Source organism: Sturnus vulgaris, chromosome 35, assembly GCF_052056855.1.
Source record: "Sturnus vulgaris isolate bStuVul1 chromosome 35, bStuVul1.hap1, whole genome shotgun sequence".
In the NCBI taxonomy this organism is placed as follows: domain Eukaryota; kingdom Metazoa; phylum Chordata; class Aves; order Passeriformes; family Sturnidae; genus Sturnus; species Sturnus vulgaris.
Window position 1 is genome coordinate 506,800 of NC_142277.1, and position 20,578 is coordinate 527,377.

The window sequence follows — 20,578 nt, forward strand, 5'->3', positions numbered from 1 at the left end:
TGGGACCCCCTAAACTTGTGGGGACACCCTTGGGACCCTCTGGGACACCCCGGGACCCCCTAAACCTGGGGGACACCTCTGGGACCCTCTGGGACCCCCCTAAACTTGTGGGACACCCCAGGGACCCCCCCCAGACTTGTGGGACACCCTAAATCTCCTCTGTCCCCCCCCAAAATCTGTTCCCCCCAAATCTTCTCTATCCCCCTCCAAATCTCTGTTGTACCCCCCAAAATTTCCTCTTATCTCCCAAAATTTCCTCTGTTCCCCCCCCCAAAATTTCCTCTGACCCCCCAAAATTTCCTCTGACCCCCCAAAATCTCCTCTAATCCCCCCAAAACCTCTGTCCCCCCCCCAGATCCAGAACAATTGGACTTTCGGGGAGGCCGTGGATGAAGAAGCCAAAACCCACCCCATGCTGAGACCCTACAAAACCTTTTCTGAGAAGGTACCAGGACCCCCCAGGACCCCCCAAAACCCCGGGGGCACCCCAAAAACCCAGGGGGGGCACCCCAAAACCCCCCCCCCCCCCCAGGACCAGGTGGCCACCAAAGCCACACTGGGAGCCCCCTCAGCCCCTTCCCTCCTCTTCCTCATGGATCCCCCCGGGTTTTTTGGGGATCCCCCCGATTTTGGGGGACCCCCCTGAACCTCCCCCCGGTTTTTGGGGTCCCCCCCAGGACAAGGAGATTTACCGGTGGCCCATCAAGGAGTCCCTCAAGGCCATGCTGGCCTGGGAGTGGACGGTGGAGAAGGCGAGGGAGGGCGAGGACGAGAGGACGGAGAAGAAGAAAACCCGAAAAATCTCCCAGAGTGCTCAGGTGAGACCCCAAAAACACCTGGGGGAACCCCAAAAACACCTGGGGGAACCCCAAAAACACCTGGGGGAACCCGAAAAACAGCTGGAGGGGACCCCAGAAACACCTGGGAGAGGTTTGGGGGGTGGAGAAGGCGAGGGAGGGGGAGGATTTGAGGACGGAGAAGAAGAAAACCCAAAAAATCTCCCAGAGTGCTCAGGTGAGACCCCAAAAACACCTGGGGAACCCCAAAAACACCTGGGGGAGACCCCAAAAACACCTGGGGAACCCCAAAATTACCTGAGGGGGGACCCAAAAAACACCTGGGGAACCCCAAAATTACCTGGGGAGGGAAAGGGGTGAACCCCAAAATTACCTGGGGGAGATTTGGGGGGGGATCAGGGGTGTGGAGAAGCCCAAAATCACCTGGGAAAGGTGGGGGGGGGGACCCCAAAATCACCTGGAGGGGTTGTGGGGGGGTCAATGGGGACACCCCCAAAAATTTTGGGGTCCCCCTGAGCCCCTCCTTGTCCCCCCCAGGCCACCTACGACCCCTCCCACGGGTACAGCCCCCAGCCCGTGGACCTGAGTGGGGTCACCTTGTCCAGGGAGCTGCAGGTGAGGACCCCAAATGTCCCCAAAATGTCCCGAAATGTCCCGAAATCCCTCCCACTGTCACCCCAGTGTCCCAAAATGTCACCCCAGTGTCCCAAATCCCCCCTAAATCCCCCCTAAAACCACCCCAAATCCTCCCAAATTCCCCCAAATCCCCCTAAAACCACTCAAAATTTCCCCCAAAATCCCCCCATATCCACCCCAAATCCCCCAAATCCTCCTAAAACCACCCCAAATCCCCCAAATTTCCCCCTAAACCCCCCCCAAATCCCCCCCAGGCCATGGCAGAGCAGTTGGCTGAGAATTACCACAACACCTGGGGCCGAAAGAAGAAACTGGAGCTGGAGGCCAAGGGTGAGAGAGAGATCCCTCCCCAAATTTGGGGGTGTCCAGGGTGTTGATCTGGGGGTCCCAAGGCTGATTTTGGGGGTTCCAAAGCTGATTTGGGGGGGGGTTCCAGGGCTGATTTTGGGGAGGTTCCAAGGCTGATTTTGGGGGGGTTTCCAAAGCTGATTTTGGGTCTTCCAGGGCTGATTTTGGGGGGGGTTCCAGGGCTGATTTTGGGGGGGTTTCAAAGCTGATTTTGGGGGGGTTTCCAATCTGATTTTGGGGTTCAGGGGGGGGCTCCCACCCGCTCCTGGTGCCCTATGACACCCTGACGGCCAAGGAGAAGGCTCGGGATCGGGAGAAGGCGCAGGAGCTGCTCAAATTCCTGCAGCTGCACGGATACGCCGTGACCCGGTGAGGGGGGACCCCAAAATCCACCTGGGACACCCCAAAAAACCCACCCTGAAATCCTATCCCAAAATACCCACCCGGGGAATCCCAAAAAACTCCTGGGGGACCCCAAAATCCACCTGGGACACCCCAAAAACCCACCTGGGGAACCCCAAAAACCCACCCTGAAATCCCACCCTGAAATGCCCACCCGGGGAATCCCAAAATCCACAGAGGGACCCCAAAACCTGGGGGTGACCCCAAGATTTGCAGGGGAGCCTGGACATGGGGGAGTGGAGGGGGGAGATTTGGGGGGATCAGGAGGGGATTTTGGGAAGGGGGAGCTGATTTTTGGGGGGGGATTTTGGGGAGGGAGTGCCGATTTTGGGGGGGATTTTGGGGAGGGGGAGCCGATTTTGGGGAGGGGGAGCTGATTTTTGGGGGGGATTTTGGGGAGGGGGAGCTGATTTTGGGGAGGGGGTGCTGATTTTTGGGGGGTCCCCCCTCAGGGGGCTCAAGGACATGGAGCTGGACACTTCGTCCATCGAGAAACGTTTCGCCTTCGGGTTCCTGCAGCAGCTGCTGCGCTGGATGGACATCGCCCAGGAGTTCATTGCACACCTGGGTGAGACCCCAAAATCCCATCAGGACACCCCCAAATCCCCGAGGGACACCCCCAAATCCCAGAGGACCCCCCCCCTGAACCCCGTTTTTCCCCCAGAGGCCGTGGTCAGCAGCGGGAGGGTGGAGAAATCCCCCCACGAGCAGGAAATCAAATTCTTCGCCAAGGTTTGGGGGGACCCCGAAAAAAGGGGGGGGGAACAGACCCCAAAAATGGGACTGGACACCCCAAAAAAGGGGGGACAGACCCCAAAAAAGAGGGGACAGACCCCAAAAAGAGGATGGGACACCCGAAAAAGGGGATGGGACACCCCAGAAAAGGGGGGACAGGTGGGTCCCCTGCAGGTGCTTTGGGGTGTCTATGGAATATTTGGGTTTTTTGGGATCTTTGTGGGGTTTTTGGGGTTCTGACAGGTTTGGGGAGCTCTTTATGGGTTGTTTCGGGTTCTCTGTGGGGTTTTGGGGTCCGGGGTCCCTCTGACCCCCCCTGTGCCCCCCAGATTTTGCTGCCCCTCATCAATCAATATTTCCACAACCACTGCCTGTACTTCCTGTCCACCCCAGCCCAGGTGCTGGGCAGCGGCGGCCACGCCTCCAACAAGGAGAAGGAGATGATCACCAGGTGGGACCCCCCAAAAAAATCCCACCCCACAACCCCCAGAACCCCAAATCCCCAAAATCCCCCTTACATCCTTTCCCTGGGGGGTTTGGGGGATTTAGGGACCCCCCTTTTGTGTCCCCTCCCTGGAGGATTTGGGGACCCCCAGAACCCCCAAATCCCCCTCATGGGGTTCCCTAAACCCCAAATTTCCCCTTGAATCCCCTCTCTGGGGATTTGGGGGTTTTGGGGACCCCCCCCTGACCCCCAAATCCCCCCCCAGCCTGTTCTGCAAATTGGCCGCGCTCGTCCGGCACCGAGTGTCTCTGTTCGGTAACTGGGAGCACTGGGAGGGACTGGGGGGACACTGGGAGGGCACTGGGGGACACTGGGAGGGACTGGGAGGGCACTGGGGGGACGCTGGGGACATTGGGGGTCACTGGGAGAGACTGGGGGGGCACTGGGGACACTGTGGGGGGACTGGGAACACTGGGAGGAGACACAGGGAGGACACACTGGGACATGCTGGGACATACTGGAGGGCACTGGGACACACTGGGGTGTGACACCGGTGCCACTGTCCCCTCCCAATGTCGCCGTTGTCCCCCTCCCAGGCACGGACGCCCCGGCCGTGGTGAATTGTCTGCTCATCCTGGCCCGGTCCCTGGACGCCAGGTGGGGACAAGGGCACAGCGTGTGGCCCCAGAATGTCCCCCGAGTGTCCCCAGAGTGTCCCCCAGAGTGTCCCCAGTGTCCCCCATGTCCCCAGGACTGTGAAATCGAGCCCTGAGATCGTCAAGGCCGGGCTGTGTCCCTGTGTCTGTCCCTGTGTCCCTGTCACTGTCATTGTCCCCAATGTCCCCGATGTCCCCAATGTCCCCAGTGTCCCCCATGTCCCCAGGACCGTGAAATCGAGCCCTGAGATCGTCAAGGCCCGGCTGTGTCACTCTGTCTGTCCCTGTGTTCCTGTCACTGTCAATGTCCCCAATGTCCCCAATGTCCCCAATGTCCCCGATGTCCCCAAGATGTCCCCGATGTCCCCAATGTCCCCAATGTCCCCAATGTCCCCAGGACGGTGTTGAAGTCGGGCCCCGAGATCGTCAAGGCCGGGCTGTGTCCCTGTGTCTGTCCCTGTGTCCCTGTCACTGTCAGTGTCCCCAATGTCCCCAATGTCCCCGATGTCCCCAGGACGGTGATGAAGTCGGGCCCCGAGATCGTCAAGGCCGGGCTCCGCTCGTTTTTCGAGTCGGCCGCCGAGGACATGGAGAAGTTGGGGGAGCAGCTGAGGCTGGGCCGGGGGACCCCGAGCCGCGCCCCCACCAAGGGCGTGGCCCAGAACGTCACCTACACCTCGGTGGCGCTGCTGCCCGTCCTCACCGCCCTGTTCGAGCACCTGGCACAGCACCAGTTCGGGGATGACGTCATCTGTGAGTGGGGACGGGGGGGGGGACACGGTGGGGACAGGGGGACACAATGGGGACACCCTGAGGATACTCTGGGAACAGCCTGGGGGCTATGGGGACACCTGGGGACACTCTGGGAACCCCCTGGGGATATGGGGACACGCTGGGAACACCTGGGGACACTCTGGGGACAATCTGGGAACACCTGGGGACACTCTGGGGGACACTCTGGGGACACCTGGGGACACTTTGGGGTTATGGGGACACGCTGGGTACAATTGGGGACACGTGGGGGGACACAGTGGAGACACTCCGGGGACACTTTAGGGACACTGGGGACACAGCAGTGGGGGACATGGGAACACCCTCGGGATATGGGGACACTCTGGGGACACTCTGGGAACACCCTGGGGATACCTGGGGACACCCTGGGGATCTGGGGACACTCTGGGGACACTCTGGGGATCTGGGGACACTCTGGGGACACGTTGGGGACACTGGTGGCGCCGCTGTCCCCGCAGTGGACGACGTGCAGGTCTCCTGTTACCCGCATCCTGTGCAGCATCTACAGCCTGGCACCGCCCGCGGGCCCCTCGTGGACAGGTGGGCACCCCAAAAACCCCGGGGGGGACCCCAAAAACCTGGGAGGGGACCCTAAAAACCTCGGGGGGGACCCCAAAAACCTGGGAGGGGACCCCGAAAAACCCCCAGGGAGGACCCTAAAACCTCAGGGGGACCCCAAAATCTCGGGGGGAAGCCCTGGGCGAGTGCCCGACCCGCCTGGCCATGGCCATGGGGTGTCCATGGGGTGTCCCCTCGATGTCCCCCGATGTCCCCCCGATGTCCCCCCGGTGTCCCCACAGGCAGAGGCCGGCCCTGGGTGAGTGCCTGGCCCCGCCTGGCCGCCGCCATGCCCGTGGCGTTCCTGGAGCCGCAGCTGAACCACCTGAACCCCAGCTCGGTGTACAGCACCAAGAGCGCCCGGGAGCGCGCACGTGAGTGTCACCTGTGTGACCCCCTGTGTCACCTGTCACTTGTGTGTCACCTGTGTGACCCCTGTGTCACCTGTCACCTGTGTGTCACCTGTGTGTCACCTGTGTGTCACCTGTGTGACCCCCAGTGTCACCTGTGTGTCACCTCTGTGATCTGTGTGTCACCTGTGTGTTACCCTCCAGTGTCACATGTGACATCTCTGGCTCACCTGTGTCATCTCGGGGTGTCCCCAACCCCTGTCCCCCTGTCCCCAGTTCTGGGTCTCCCGTCCCGGGTGGAGGAGCTGTGTCCGGACCTGGGGGTGTCCCCAGCCCTGTCCCCATATCTCCAGCCCTGTCCCCAACCCGTGTCCCGTGTCCCCAGCCGTGTCCCCAGCCCTGTCCCCAACCCCTGTCCCCCTGTCCCCAGTTCTGGGTCTCCCGTCCCGGGTGGAGGAGCTGTGTCCGGACCTGCCGGACCTGGAGCGCCTCATGGGTGACATCGGTGGCCTGGCGGACTCGGGGGCTCGCTACACGGAGATGCCACACGTCATCGAGGTGACCCTGCCCATGCTGTGCCATTACCTGCCCCGCTGGTGGGAGCGCGGCCCCGATGCCACCCCCCAGGGCCCCTGGGCCACCGACGTCACCAGCCACCACCTCAACGCCCTCCTGGGCCACATCCTGCACATCGTGGTCAACAACCTGGGCATCGACGAGGCCTCCTGGATGAAGAGGCTGGCGGGTGAGGGGGGCCGGGGGTCACCCCACAGGGGCTGGTGGCCACCGCTGGTGGCCCTGGGTGGGTGTTGGTGGTCCCAAGATGGTGCTGGTGGCCCTGGGTGGGTGTTGGTGGTCCCAGGACCTACAAGTGATGGTGGTGGCCCTGTGTGGTCCTGGAGGAGTTACGGTGTCCCTCAGTGGTCCCAGGGCTATCCCAGGGATATTTTAGTGGCCCCAGGGCTGTTTTGGTGGCCCAGGGCAGTCCCATAGCTCACCACCCACCACCCCGCAGTGTTTGGCCGGCTGGAGCTCAGTGGCCCCAGGGATGTTTTAGTGGCCTCAGGGATATTTTAGTGGCCCCGGGGCTGTTTTGGTGGCCCCGGGGCTGTTTTGGTGGCCCCAGGGCTGTTTCGGTGGCCCAGGGCGGTCCCGTGTCCCACCCTGAGGTGGTTGCCCACCACCCCGCAGTGTTTGCCCCAGCCCATCGTGAGCAAGGCCCGGCCCGAGCTGCTGCGCTCTCACTTCATCCCCACGCTGGGGCGGCTGCGGAAGCGCGCGGGGAAGGTGGTGGCCGAGGAGGAGCAGCTGCGGCTCGAGGGCAAGGCCGAGGCCGAGGACGCCGAGCTGCTCATCCGGGACGAGTTCTCGGTGCTGTGCCGGGACCTGTACGCGCTGTACCCGCTGCTCATCCGCTACGTGGACAACAGCAGGTGACACTGCCGGGGTGGGGACACTGCCAGGGTGGGGACACTGCCATGGGGGGGACACTGCCGGGGGGGACACTGCCGGGGTGGGGACACTGCCAGGGTGGGGACACTGCCGGGGTGGGGACACTGCCATGGGGGGGACACTGCCGGGGGGGGACACTGCCAGGGTGGGGACACTGCCGGGGTGGGGACACTGCCAGGGTGGGGACACTGCCGGGGTGGGGACACTGCCAGGGTGGGGACACTGCCAGGGTGGGGACACTGCCGGGGGGGTTTGGGGACACTGCCGGGGTGGGGACACTGCCAGGGGGGCTTGGGGACACTGCCAGGGGGGCTTGGGGACACTGCCGGGGTGGGGACACTGCCGGGGTGGGGACAATGCCAGGGTGGGGACACTGCCGGGGTGGGGACACTGCGGGGGGGTTTGGGGACACAGCCAGGGTGGGGACACAGCCAGGGTGGCCCTGGGGACATGGCTGGGGTGAGGTAACCATGGTGGCCTTGAGGACACCACCACGGTGGCCATAGGGACCAAACCCTGCGGGACTCACTGATGGTGGCCACGGGGGACCCAACCATGGTGGTCATGGAAGTGGTGACCAACAATGGTGGCCCCCCCGATGTCCCTGTGACCCCCCCGATGTCCCTGTGACCCCCCGATGTCCCTGTGACCCCCCGATGTCCCTGTGACCCCCCCGATGTCCCCGTGACCCCCCCGATGTCCCCGTGACCCCCCCCGATGTCCCTGTGACCCCCCGATGTCCCCCCAGGGCCAAGTGGCTGACGGAGCCCAACGAGGACGCCGAGGAGCTTTTCCGCATGGTGGGCGAGGTTTTCATCTACTGGTCCAAATCTCACGTGAGTTGGGGGTCCCGGGGGGGTCCCAGGGGGTTTTTTTTTTGGGGGGGAGGGATCCCTCATTCTCTTTCTGTGTCCCCCCCCTCCCCAGAATTTCAAGCGTGAGGAGCAGAATTTCGTGGTGCAGAACGAGATCAACAACATGTCCTTCCTGACGGCCGACAGCAAGAGCAAGATGGCCAAGGTGGGGTTTTGGGGGTGGGGGGACCCCAAATTGTGCCCACCCCCCTCCTGCCTGGCACCCCCCTGTGACCCCAGAGCACCCAGCCCCCCAGGTTCCATCCCAAAATCCTACCTGGGATCCCTGAAACCACCCCAAACCCACCTGGAAAAATCCCCAAATCCCACCTCGGACCCTTTAATTCACCCCCAAATCCCCACCTTGGACCCATAATTGCCCCCAAAATCCTACCTGAGACCCCTAATTCACCCTAAACCCACCTGGAAAAATCCCAAAATCTCACCTTGGACCCCTAATTCACCCCAAACCCCACCTGGTGTGCCCCAGAACCCCAGCCCCAGGTGTTCCCATCTCACCCAACCCTCCTGGTGTGTCCTTCCACGTCCCCAGCACTGTCCCCAACGATGTCCCCACGTCCCTAACGGTGTCCCCCTGTCCCCAACGATGTCCCCCTGTCCCCAAGGATGTCCCCACGTCCCTAACGGTGTCCCCCTGTCCCCAAGGATGTCCCCACGTCCCTAACGGTGTCCCCCTGTCCCTAACTCTGTCTCTTCTCTCCCCTCGGCTGCGGGTGCTGCTCCCAGTCTGGAGATGCTCAGGTTAGAGGGGAGGGGGCTGGGAGGGGATTGGGGTCCCCAGTGTTTAGGACCCCCCCCAAAAAATTCCTGCGGGGTCCTGTTCTGTGGGGTCACCACATTTGGGACCCCCCAGGACCCCTCAGTGGGGTGGCTTTGGTTGGGACCCCCCCAGGACCTGTCCTTATTGTCCCTATGGGGTGGGCATGGGATGAGCACCGTGGTTGTGGGGTCACTGCTGGCCCCATGTCCCTGTGACCCTGTCCTGATCCCACCCCTGTGACCCCATGTCCCTGTGACCCTGTCCTGATCCCCCTGTGACCCCATGTCCCTGTGACCCTGTCCTGATCCCCCTGTGACCCCATGTCCCTGTCCCTGTGACCCTGTCCCTGCTGTCCCTGTGACCCTGTCCTTGTGTCCCTGTCCCTGTGACTCTGTCCTTGTGTCCCTGTGACCCTGTCCCTGCTGTCCCCATGTCCCTGTCCCTTCTGTTCCCGAGTCCCTGTTCCTGGTTATGGGGTCAGTGCTGACCCCGTGTCCCTGTCCCCATCCTTGTGACCCTGTCCTTGTGTCCCTGTCCCTGTGACTCTGTCCTTGTGTCCCTTTGGCCCTGTCCCTGCTGTCCCCATGTCCCTGTTCCTGGTTATGGGGTCAGTGCTGACCCCGTGTCCCTGTCCTTGTGTCCCTGTCCCCGTCCCCAGGGTGCTGGCTCAGAGCAGGAGCTGGCACTGTGGTTATGGGGTCCCTGCTGTCCCTGTCCCCATCCCTGTGACCCTGTCCCCGTGTCCCCAGGGCGCTGGCTCGGAGCAGGAGCTGGCACTGTGGTTATGGGGTCCCTGCTGTCTCTCTGTCCCTGTTCCCGTGTCCCTGTCCCCATCCCTGTGACCCTGTCCCCGTGTCCCCAGGGCGCTGGCTCAGAGCAGGAGCTGACCCGGTGTCCCTGTCCCCGTGTCTCTGACCCCGTGTCCCCGTGTCCCCAGGGCGCTGGCTCGGAGCAGGAGCGCTCCAAGAAGCGCCGCCGGGGCGATCGTTACTCCGTGCACACCTCGCTCATCGTGGCCACCCTCAAGAAGATGCTGCCCATCGGCCTCAACATGTGCTCGCCCGCCGACCAGGAGCTCATCGCGCTGGCCAAGGGCCGCTACGCCCTGGTGGGTGGCCGGGACAGCCCGGGGACACCCCTGGGGACAGCCCGGGGACAGCCCGGGGACACCCCTGGGGACACCCCTGCGGACAGCCCGGGGACAGCCCGGGGACAGCCCGGGGACACCCCTGGGGACAGCCCGGGGACACCCCTGGGGACAGCCCTGGGGACAGCCCTGGGATCCTCCAGGACACAGCCCGGGGTTTGGGGACACCCCCAGGACATGAACCCAGGGCTTGGGGACACCCCAGGACACTCCTGGGGACCCCCAGGGACTGGGGACACCCCGGGGACAGCCCTGGGATCCTCCAGGACACGACGCCGGGGTTTGGGGACATCTCCTGAGGTGTCCCCCCGTGTCCCCCCACTGCAGAAGGACACGGACGAGGAGGTTCGGGAGTTCCTGCACAACAACCTGCACCTGCAGGACAAGGTGAGCTGGCACCTGTGTCCCCATTGTCACCTGTGTCACCTGTGTCACCGTGTTCCCGGTGTCACCTGTCAGTGTCCCCAGGTGGAGAACACGGGCTCTGCCCGCTGGCAGATGGCCCTGGTGCGCCAGGCCGGGCGGGACGAGGACCCCGACAGCCCCGAGCAGGTGGTGCGCAGGGTGCAGGAGGTGTCGGCCGTGCTCTACCACCTGGAGCAGGTGAGGGGTGCCCAGGGGGGTGCTCAGGTGGGGTTTGGGGGGTGCCCAGGTGACCCCCAGGTGCCCCCCTGCAGACGGAGCACCCCTACAAGTCCAAGAAGGCCGTGTGGCACAAGCTCCTGTCCAAGCAGCGCCGCCGCGCCGTCGTCGCCTGCTTCCGCATGACCCCCCTGTACAACCTGCCCAGGTGAGCTCAGGTGACCCCCCTGTCCCCAGGCACCGTGCCTGTAACATGTTCCTGGGTGACCCCTGGGTGCCCAGGTGAGCTCAGGTGAGCTCAGGTGACCCCCTGTCCCCAGGCACCGTGCCTGTAACATGTTCCTGGGTGACCCCTGGGGGATGGCAGGGTTACCCCTGGGTGCTCAGGTGTGCCCAGGTGAGCTCAGGTGTGCCCAGGTGAGCTCAGGTGACCCCCCTGTCCCCAGGCACCGTGCCTGTAACATGTTCCTGGAGTCGTACCGGCTCTCGTGGCTGGCCCGGGAGCAGCCGCCCTTCGAGGACAGGATGATCGACGACCTCTCGGTGAGGGACAGGTGGGGGGACTTGGGGGGGTTTTGGGGACCCCCCCTCGGGGTTTGGGATCACCCTGGGACCCCCCCCCCCTCCCTAACCCGGCATTTTTTGGGGTTTTTTTGGGGGCAGAAGTCGGGGCGGGAGGAGGAGGAGGAGGAGGAGGAGGCCGAGGCGAGGCCGGACCCGCTGCACCAGCTGATCCTGCACTTCAGCAGAACCGCCCTGACCGAGCAGAGGTGACCCCGAAACCCCCGGGGGGACCCCGAAACACAACGGGGGGACCCCAAAACACCCGGGGGGACCCCAAAACACAACGGGGGGACCCCAAAACCCCGGGGGGACCCCAAAACACAACGGGGGACCCCAAAACCCCGGGGGGGACCCCAAAACACCCGGGGAGACCCCAAAACACAACGGGGGGAACCCCAGAACCAACAGAGGGACCCCAAATCTCACTGGGAGGGCCCCAAATCACATCGGGGACCCCATAACACAACGGGGGACCCCAAAACCCCCGCGGGGACCCCCAAAACACAACGGGGGGACCCCTGAAACCCAACGGGGCGACCCCAGAACCAACACAGGGACCCCCAGATCTCACTGGGAGGGCCCCAAATCACATCGGGGACCCCAAATCCCAACGGGAGGGACCCCAAACCCCACCATGGGGGTGGCCCAAACCCCACCCAGACATGGGGGAACCCCAAATCCCATCAGCAGGACCCCAGACCCACTGGGAAACCCCAAAATCCCACAGGGGAGCCCCCAAATCCCCTTTCTGGGGTACCTGGGTGCCCTTTTTGGAGGGTCCAGGTGTCCCCTTTTTGGGAGTACCTGGTTCCTCTTTTTGGGGGTCCCGGGTGTCCCCCCAACCTGTGTCCCCCTCCCCAAACCCTTCAGCCGCCTGGAGCAGGATCACCTGTACATGGCCTACGCCGGGATCATGGCCAAGGTGGGGGCACCCCAAAACCCGGCGGGAGGGTCCCCAAAGGTTGGGGGCTCAGGGACTGGGGGGGTCCCCGAGGGAATTTTTGGGGGGGTGGAGGGGCCAAATTTGGGGTGGGGTCCGCACCAGGGATGGTTGGGGGGAACCACAGATGGGGGTTTTGGGGGGGGGGGGTCTCCAAAAATTGGAGGGAGGGAGGGAGGGTCAGGGAGGTTTGGGGTCCCCCAAAGATTGGGGGTGATTCCGGGATGTCTTGGGGGTCCCCAGGGATTTTGGGGGGGTTCAGGGATTTTGGGGAGGGGGGGGCGTTCCCCAATTCCCATTCCTGCCCCCCTCCCCAGAGCTGCCACATCGAGGAAGGGGAAGAGGAAGAGAAGGAGGAAGAGGAGAAGGAAGAGGAAGAGGCCGAGGATTCGTTTGAGGTGGGGAGGGGGGACCCCGAAACCCCCCGACCCCTGTGACCCCCCCCGACCCCTGTGACCCCCCGTGACCCCCCGTGACCCCCCCTGACCCCCCGTGCCCCCCAGGAGAAGGAGATGGAGAAGCAGAAGTTGCTGTCGCAGCAGGCCCGGCTCCACACCCGGGGGGCGGCCGAGATGGTGCTGCAGATGATCAGTGCCTGCAAGGGTGAGACCCCCGAGACCCCCGAGACCCCTGAGAGACCCCGAGACCCCTGAGACCCCTGAGAGACCCCTGAGAGACCCCTGAGACCCCCTGAGTGACCCCCGAGACCCCTGAGACCCCTGAGAGACCCCTGAGAGACCCCCTGAGTGACCCCCGAGACCCCCTGAGTGACCCCTGAGACCCCTGAGAGACCCCCGAGACCCCCTGAGAGACCCCCTGAGAAACCCTGAGAGACCCCCGAGACCCCTGAGGGACCCCTGAGAGACCCCTGAGACCCCCTGAGAGACCCCTGAGTGATCCCCGAGACCCCTGAGACCCCTGAGACCCCCTGAGTGACCCCCGAGACCCCTGAGACCAGAGACCCCTGAGACCCCCCTGAGTGTCCCAAGCCCCCCCCGACCCCCCCATCCCCCTCCCCAGGGTGCTGCTTGCAGGGGGGAGGGGCGAGGCCCCGGGGTGACACACGGGTGACACACGGGTGACACACGGGTGACACCTGACACGTGATGTCCCCCCCGTTGTCCCCCCCAGGCGAGAGGGGGGCCATGGTCTCCTCCACCCTCAAGCTGGGAATCTCCATCCTCAACGGGGGCAACGCTGACGTGCAGCAGGTGGGGGTCCCCCAGTGTCCCCAATGTCCCCTGTGGTGTCCCCAAATGTCCCCAAATATCCCCAATGTCCCCAGTGTCCCCCAGTGTCCCCAAATGTCCCCCTGTGGTGTCCCCACATGTCCCCAATGTCCCCCGTGTCCCCAAATGTCCCCCTGTGTGTCCCCAGTGTGTCCCAGTGTCCCCAGTTGTCCCCCAGTTGTCCCCAGTGTCCCCCGTGGTGTCCCCAATGTCCCCCGTGGTGTCCCCAATGTCCCCTGTGGTGTCCCCACATGTCCCCAATGTCCCCCGTGGTGTCCCCAGTGTCCCCTGTGGTGTCCCCAATGTCCCCCGTGGTGTCCCCAATGTCCCCTGTGGTGTCCCCAATGTCCCCCAATGTCCCCATTGTCCCCCGTGGTGTCCCCAATGTCCCCCGTGGTGTCCCCACATGTCCCCAATGTCCCCTGTGGTGTCCCCAATGTCCCCTGTGGTGTCCCCACATGTCCCCAGTGTCCCCCGTGGTGTCCCCAGTGTCCCCCGTGGTGTCCCCAATGTCCCCCAGTTGTCCCCAATGTCCCCCGTGGTGTCCCCAGTGTCCCCTGTGGTGTCCCCACATGTCCCCAATGTCCCCTGTGGTGTCCCCAATGTCCCCTGTGGTGTCCCCAATGTCCCCTGTGGTGTCCCCCCCACAGAAGATGCTCGAGTACCTCAAGTCCAAGCGCGAGGTTGGATTTTTCCAGAGCGTCCAGGCCCTGATGCAAACCTGCAGGTCCGGGAAACTGGGGGGGGTCCCCGAGGATTTTGGGGTCCCCGAGCACAGCAGGGACCCCCGGGGGGATGGGGGAGGGTCAGTCCCGTTTTTTGGGGGGTCCCCTGAGGATTTTGGGGTGTCCCTGACCCCCCCCCTTGTCCCTCCCTGCAGTGTCCTGGACCTGAACGCCTTCGAGAGGCAGAACAAGGCCGAGGGGCTGGGCATGGTCACCGAGGAGGGGACCAGTGAGTCTGGGGGACCCCCAAAAGGGACGGGGGGACCCCCAGAAAGGGGGGGGGGGGGAGGGGGTCTGTTCTGCACCCCAAAATCCCAGCGCTGCTGCGCCCCAAAATCCCTGCTGAGAGTGCGGCTCCTGAAACGCCCCCAAAGTTCATGAGCCCCAAAAAACCCCTAATGACCCCAAAAAACCCCTAATGACCCCAAAAAAACCCCTAATGAGCCCCCCAAATCCCCTAATGAGCCCCCAAAACCTCCCTAATGAGCCCCCAAAAAACCCCCTAATGACCCTAAAAAATCCCTAATGACCCCAAAAAACCCCCTTAATGACCCCCAAAAACCCCCCTAATGATCCCCAAAACCCCTAATGCTCCCCAAAATCCCTCATGACCCCCAAATCCTGCCCTAATCCTCCCCAATTCCATCCTAATTCCCCCCAATTCCTGCCCTAATGCCCCCCCAAATCTTTTGCTCCCCCTCCCTCCTAATGCCCCTCCTTTGTTTGTTGTCCCCCCCCTCCCACTCCCCAAACCCCCAAATCCCCTCCCCTCACCCCAAACTCCCCCCCTGGACCCCCAAATCCCCCCAGCCCCCCCCTGTCCCCCCGCTCACTGTCTCTTCTCTCCCCCCGGCTCCGCTGGCAGTCATCAGCCGGGAGAACGGTAAATATGGGGGGGCAGGGGGGGCTGGGGGGGCTCTAGGGCCACATCTGGGGCTGGGGGGGCTCTGGGGCCACGTCTGGGGCCACATCTGGAGGCTGGGGGGGCTCTAGGGCCACATCTGGGGCTGGGGCCACATCTGGGGTCTGGGGGGCTCTAGGGCCACATCTGGGGTCTGAGGTCACATCTGGGGTCTGAGGCAGGCTATGGGGTCAGCTCTGGGGTCTGAGGGGGTCTGTAGGAGGGTTATGGGGCTGGGGGTGGGTTATGGGGACACAGGGGCTGTAGAGGATTTAGGGGGGGTGTGGGGATTTAGGGGGGGCTGTGGGGGTATAGGGGGGCTATGGGGATTTAGGGGGGGTGTGGGGATTTAGGGAGGGACAGGGCTGGGGTCCCACAAGGGTCAGGGGGCTGGGGGGGGGGATGCAGAGGAGGGTGGCCTGTCCCCGTGTCCCTGCTCGTGTCCCCTCCCCGCTAACCCCCTGCCACCCCAGTGTCCCCCCTGCTTGTCCCTGTGCCACCCCAGCATGTCCCTGTGCCACCCCAGCATGTCCCTGTGCCACCCCAATGTCCCCTGTGCCACCCCAACATGTCCCTGTGCCACTCTCTGGTGTCGTCGTGCCACCTCAGGGGTGTCCCTGTGCCACTCTGGTGTCCCCGTGCTATTCTCTGGTGTCCCTGTGCCATCTCAGGATGTCCCCACGCCACTCTCTGGTGTCCCTGTGCCACTCTCTGGTGTCGTCGTGCCACCTCAGGGGTGTCCTTGTGCCATCTCAGGATGTCCCCGTGCCTCTCTATGGTGTCCCCACGTCACTGGGGCATGTCCCCGTGCCACCCTGAGGTGTCCCCGTGCCACTCTCTGGTGTCCCCGTGCCACTGGGACGTGTCCCCGTGCCACCCTGGGGTGCCCCCGTGCCCCCCCTGCCCCAGGTGACGCCGCTGTCCCCGTGTCCCCCCGTGTCCCCCCAGGGGAGAAGGTGATGTCGGACGATGAATTCACCCAGGACCTGTTCCGGCTGCTGCAGCTGCTCTGCGAGGGCCACAACAACGGTGGGGACACCTGAGGGGACACCTGGGGGACACCTGAGGGGACACCTGAGGGGAGCCAGGTGACACCGAGGTGACCCCGGGGCTGGCTCTGTCCCCTCCACCTCCAGATTTCCAGAATTACCTGAGGACACAGACGGGGAACACGACCACCATCAACATCATCATCTGCACTGTGGATTACCTGCTGCGCCTGCAGGTGAGCCTCACCTGTCCTGGGGGGTCACCTGGGCTCACCTGGGCTCAGCAGTGACCGCTCCTGGTGTCCCCAAATGTCCCCAGGAGTCCATCAGTGACTTCTACTGGTACTACTCGGGCAAGGACGTCATCGACGAGCAGGGCAAGAGGAATTTCTCCAAGGCCATGGCCGTGGCCAAGCAGGTGTTCAACAGCCTCACCGAGTACATCCAGGTGAGTGAGACACACCTGGCCACACCTGGGACCCCCAAACACACACCTGAAACCCCCCCCGAGCCCCCCAAATCCCCCATGGCCGTGGTCTCACCGAGTACATCCAGGTGAGTGAGACACACCTGGCCACACCTGGCCACACGCCTGAACCCCCCCAGACACATCTGGGACCCCCAAACACACACCTGAACCTCCCCCCCCCCACCCCGAGCCCCCCAAATCCCCCATGGCCGTGGTCTCACCGAGTACATCCAGGTGAGTGAGACACACCTGGCCACACCTGGGCACACCTGGGAACCCCCCCAGACACACCTGGGACCCCCAAACACACACCTGAACCCCCCCCCCCCCCCCCCGAGCCCCCCAAATCCCCCATGGCCGTGGCCTCACCGAGTACATCCAGGTGAGTGAGGCACACCTGGGCACACCTGGGTCCCCAGCCCCTCCCAGTGCTCCCAGTATGCCCGTGTGCCCCCAGGGCCCCTGCACTGGGAACCAGCAGAGCCTGGCCCACAGCCGCCTCTGGGACGCCGTCGTGGGCTTCCTGCACGTCTTCGCACACATGATGAAGAAACTGGCCCAGGTGGGCACTGGGATGGACTGGGAGGGCACTGGGATGGCACTGGGAGAGCACTGGGATGAACTGGGAGCTCTGGTGCCCAGGACTCGTCGCAGCTGGGGCTGCTCAAGGAGCTGCTGGACCTGCAGAAGGACATGGTGGTGATGCTGCTGTCCCTGCTGGAAGGTACCTGAGAGGGCACACCTGGGGGGGACACCTGGGGGGGACACCTGGGGGGCCACCAGGGTGTCCCTTGACCACTCAGGGTGACCACCCAATGTCCCTTGGCCACCCAAAGTGTCCTTTGACCACCTAAGGTGACCACCCAATGTCCCTTGACCACCCAGTGCCCCCCCTTGACCCCAAGGTGCCCCCTTGACCACCCAGGATGTCCCTTGACCACCCCAAGGTACCCACCCCGTGTCCCTTGACCCCAAGGTGTCCCTTGACCACCCAGTGCCCCCCTTGACCCCAAGGTGCCCCCTTGACCACCCCAAGGTGACCACCCAGTGTCCCTTGACCACTTCAGGGTGACCACCCAATGTGTCCCATGGCCACCCAAGGTGTCCCATGACCACCCAGTGCCCCCCCCTTGACCCCAAGGTGTCCCTTGACCACCCCAAGGTGCCCACCCCGTGTCCCTTGACCCCAAGGTGTCCCTTGACCACCCAAAGTGTCCTTTGACCACCTAAGGTGACCACCCAAGATGTTCCTATGACCCCAAGGTGTCCCTTGACCACCCAGTGCCCCCCTTGACCCCAAGGTGCCCCCTTGACCACCCCAAGGTGCCCACCCCGTGTCCCTTGACCCCCCCAGGGGCTCTGGCCCCCCCCGCCCAGCCCTGGTGACGCGTCCCTCCCCCCTCAGGGAACGTGGTGAACGGGACCATCGCTCGGCAGATGGTGGACATGCTGGTGGAGTCCTCCAGCAACGTCACCATGATCCTCAAGTTCTTCGACATGTTCCTCAAGCTGCGCGACATCGTCTCGTCCGACGCCTTCCGCCACTTCGTCACCGACCCGCGGGGCCTCATCTCCAAGAAGGATTTCCAGAAGGCCATGGACAGCCAGAAGCAGTACGAGCCCGACGAGATCCAGTTCCTGCTCTCGTGCTCCGAGGCCGACGAGAACGAGATGATCGACGTGGAGAGCTTCGCGCAGCGCTTCCAGGAGCCGGCGCGCGACATCGGCTTCAACGTGGCCGTGCTGCTCACCAACCTGTCGGAGCACGTGCCGCACGACCAGCGCCTCAAGACCTTCCTGGAGCAGGCCGAGAGCATCCTGGATTATTTCCGGCCCTTCCTGGGCCGCATCGAGATCATGGGGGCGGCGCGGCGCATCGAGCGCATCTACTTCGAGATCAGCGGCGCCAACAAGGCGCAGTGGGAGATGCCGCAGGTGAAGGAGTCCAAGCGCCAGTTCATCTTCGACGTGGTCAACGAGGGCGGCGAGGCCGAGAAGATGGAGCTGTTCGTGAATTTCTGCGAGGACACCATCTTCGAGATGCAGATCGCCTCGCGCATCTCCGAGGAGGAGGCGCCGCGCGACGACGAGGAGGAGGAGGACGAGGACAGGGAGGAAGAGGAGCCGGCCGGGCCGGAGGCGCCGGCGTCGGCGTTGCCGGGGCTGGGCGTGCTCAGGAGGGTGCTGGGGTCGCCCCAGACGTGGCGCAGGAGGATGAGGAGGCTGAGGAAGAAGTCGGGGCGGGAGCTGGCGTGGGAGGCCGGGCTGGGCGTGGGCCGCGTGGCCGTGGGGGGCGTGCTGGGGGGTTTGGGGGTGCTGGCGGTTTTGGGGCGCCTGGCCTGGAGCTCGCTCTTCGGGGGGGGCTTGGTGGAAGGGGCGCAGCGCTTGGGGGTCATGGAGGTGCTGGGCTCCATGCCCGACCCCACCCAGGATGCCGTGGGGGGTGGGGGTGAGGCCGGGGGCGGCGAGGATGATGAGGGGCGACCCCCCGAGGGGGAGCAGCCCCCCGAGGCGCAGCTGGAGGCGGCGGCTGAGGTGGAGGGGGAGGAGGATGAGGAGGAGCAGGAGCAGAGGAAGGAGGTGAAGGCGGCGCCGGCGGGGCCGGGGCTGCGCAAGGAGCCCCATTTCAGACTGGCGGCCCCCGACGCTCCCGGGGGGCTCGGGGATATCGGGGAGCCCCCCGGGGCTGAGCCCCCCACCCCTGAGGGGACCCCGATCCTGCGCAGGAAGATCGGGGTAAGCGGGGAAAGGGGTCTGGGGTCCCTAAAGTTGGGGGGGTTTGGGGGAAAAGGGGGTCTGGGGTCTCCAAAGTGGGGGGGGGGGTTGGGGGAAAAGGGGGTCTGGGGTCCCTAAAGGAGGGGGGGTTTGGGGTCCCTAAAGAAGGGGGGTTTGGGGGTCTTTAGTGGGGGAAAGAGAGGTTGGGGGTCACGGGGTGGGGGGCTTTGGGAGTCTTTAGTGGGGGGGGAGTCACTACAAAGGGTGGGAGCCAAGGGGAGATTTTGGGGGTCCTTACGGCTGCTCGTGGTGAGGGGATTTTGGGGGATCCAGAGGGAGTTTTGGGGGTCCTGGGGGTTACCCCCCACCCCCTTTTACCCCCCCAGGAAATGGCAGAGCAGGTGGGGGAGGTGCAGAAAGAGGAGGAGCCCCCGGCCGAGACCGAGAAAGCCGAGTAAGGAGCGAATTTGGGGAGGGGTCCCTGCCCAATTTGGGGGGGGGGGGTCCCTGAGCACCCCCCAACCCATCCCCGCTGTCCCCCCCAGCACAGAGAACGGCGAGAAGGGACCCGAGGGGCCCGAGGGGGGCTCGGAGCCCAGGCCCCCCCCCCCAAAACGGCGCAAATCGGTGCCCAGGGAGCGCCGGGAGCCCCCGGCCGAGGGGGGCTTCGACTTCTGGGGAGAGCTGGAGGTGCAGAGGGTGAAATTCCTGGTAAGGGGAGGGGTCCGGGGGTCGGGGGTCGGGGTCTCCAGGGCATTTGTGGAGTCACGGATTGGTTTTGTCCCCCGCCCCAGAATTACCTGTCCCGGAATTTTTACAACCTGCGGTTCCTGGCGCTGTTCTTGGCCTTCGCCATCAACTTCATCCTCCTCTTCTACAAGGTGGGGGGGCCGGGAAGGGGGGGAGAGGGGGTTTTGGGGGGTCCTGGGTCCCCACAGAGGGGGTTTGGGGACACTTCGGGTGCCCCCAGACCCCGGTGTCCCCACGGGGGGGGTCCCTGACGTGTCCCTGTCCCCGCAGGTGTCCGAGCACCCCCCGGGAGCCCCGGAGGAGCCCGAGGGCTCGGGGGTGGCCCCGGAGGAGGACGGGGGTGTCCCGGGGGGTCCCGAGGCCGCGGGGGGGGTCTCGGAGGAGCCCGAGGTTTATTATTTCCTGGAGGAGAGCACGGGTTACATGGGCCCGGCCCTGCGGGGGCTGGCGCTGGCCCACACGCTGGTGGCCTTCCTGTGCATCATCGGCTACAACTGCCTCAAGGTGAGCCCCCCAGAACCCTGCGTGACCCCCAAAACCCTGGGTGACCCCCCCCCAAAACCCTGGGTGACCCCCCAGAACCCTGCGTGACCCCCAAACCCTGGGTGACCCCCCTGTGACCCCCTCCAAACCCTGTGTGACCCAACTCCAGTGTCCCCCTGACCCCCCGTCCCTGTCCCAGATCCCCCAGTGCCCCCCAGTATCCCCATTATCCCCTGTCCCCTGTCACCCTCCAGTGTCCCCAGTGTCCCCCAGTATCC

The 20,578-nt window shown here is 64.5% G+C and overlaps 1 protein-coding gene across 1 annotated transcript in view; it reads left to right on the top strand.

Moving 5' to 3' along the window:
* RYR1 (ryanodine receptor 1) overlaps positions 1-20,578 on the top strand; it is a 59,067-nt gene that overhangs the window by 34,585 nt on the left and 3,904 nt on the right. The window contains 43 exon segments of the mRNA XM_088155157.1: positions 356-445; positions 678-818; positions 1,335-1,412; positions 1,688-1,763; positions 2,027-2,150; positions 2,636-2,751; positions 2,848-2,915; positions 3,248-3,369; positions 3,629-3,678; positions 3,960-4,020; positions 4,534-4,772; positions 5,270-5,351; positions 5,612-5,642; positions 5,644-5,743; positions 6,150-6,464; positions 6,911-6,918; positions 6,920-7,152; positions 7,920-8,007; positions 8,099-8,191; positions 8,773-8,787; positions 9,744-9,914; positions 10,281-10,340; positions 10,422-10,556; positions 10,631-10,743; positions 10,982-11,078; positions 11,199-11,305; positions 11,970-12,021; positions 12,357-12,437; positions 12,543-12,642; positions 13,171-13,250; positions 13,919-13,995; positions 14,149-14,222; positions 14,859-14,876; positions 15,843-15,923; positions 16,031-16,119; positions 16,203-16,331; positions 16,810-16,914; positions 16,995-17,076; positions 17,758-19,088; positions 19,454-19,521; positions 19,613-19,778; positions 19,862-19,948; positions 20,088-20,321. Of these exon segments, the coding sequence (XP_088011283.1) occupies positions 356-445; positions 678-818; positions 1,335-1,412; positions 1,688-1,763; positions 2,027-2,150; positions 2,636-2,751; positions 2,848-2,915; positions 3,248-3,369; positions 3,629-3,678; positions 3,960-4,020; positions 4,534-4,772; positions 5,270-5,351; positions 5,612-5,642; positions 5,644-5,743; positions 6,150-6,464; positions 6,911-6,918; positions 6,920-7,152; positions 7,920-8,007; positions 8,099-8,191; positions 8,773-8,787; positions 9,744-9,914; positions 10,281-10,340; positions 10,422-10,556; positions 10,631-10,743; positions 10,982-11,078; positions 11,199-11,305; positions 11,970-12,021; positions 12,357-12,437; positions 12,543-12,642; positions 13,171-13,250; positions 13,919-13,995; positions 14,149-14,222; positions 14,859-14,876; positions 15,843-15,923; positions 16,031-16,119; positions 16,203-16,331; positions 16,810-16,914; positions 16,995-17,076; positions 17,758-19,088; positions 19,454-19,521; positions 19,613-19,778; positions 19,862-19,948; positions 20,088-20,321 (5,667 nt within the window).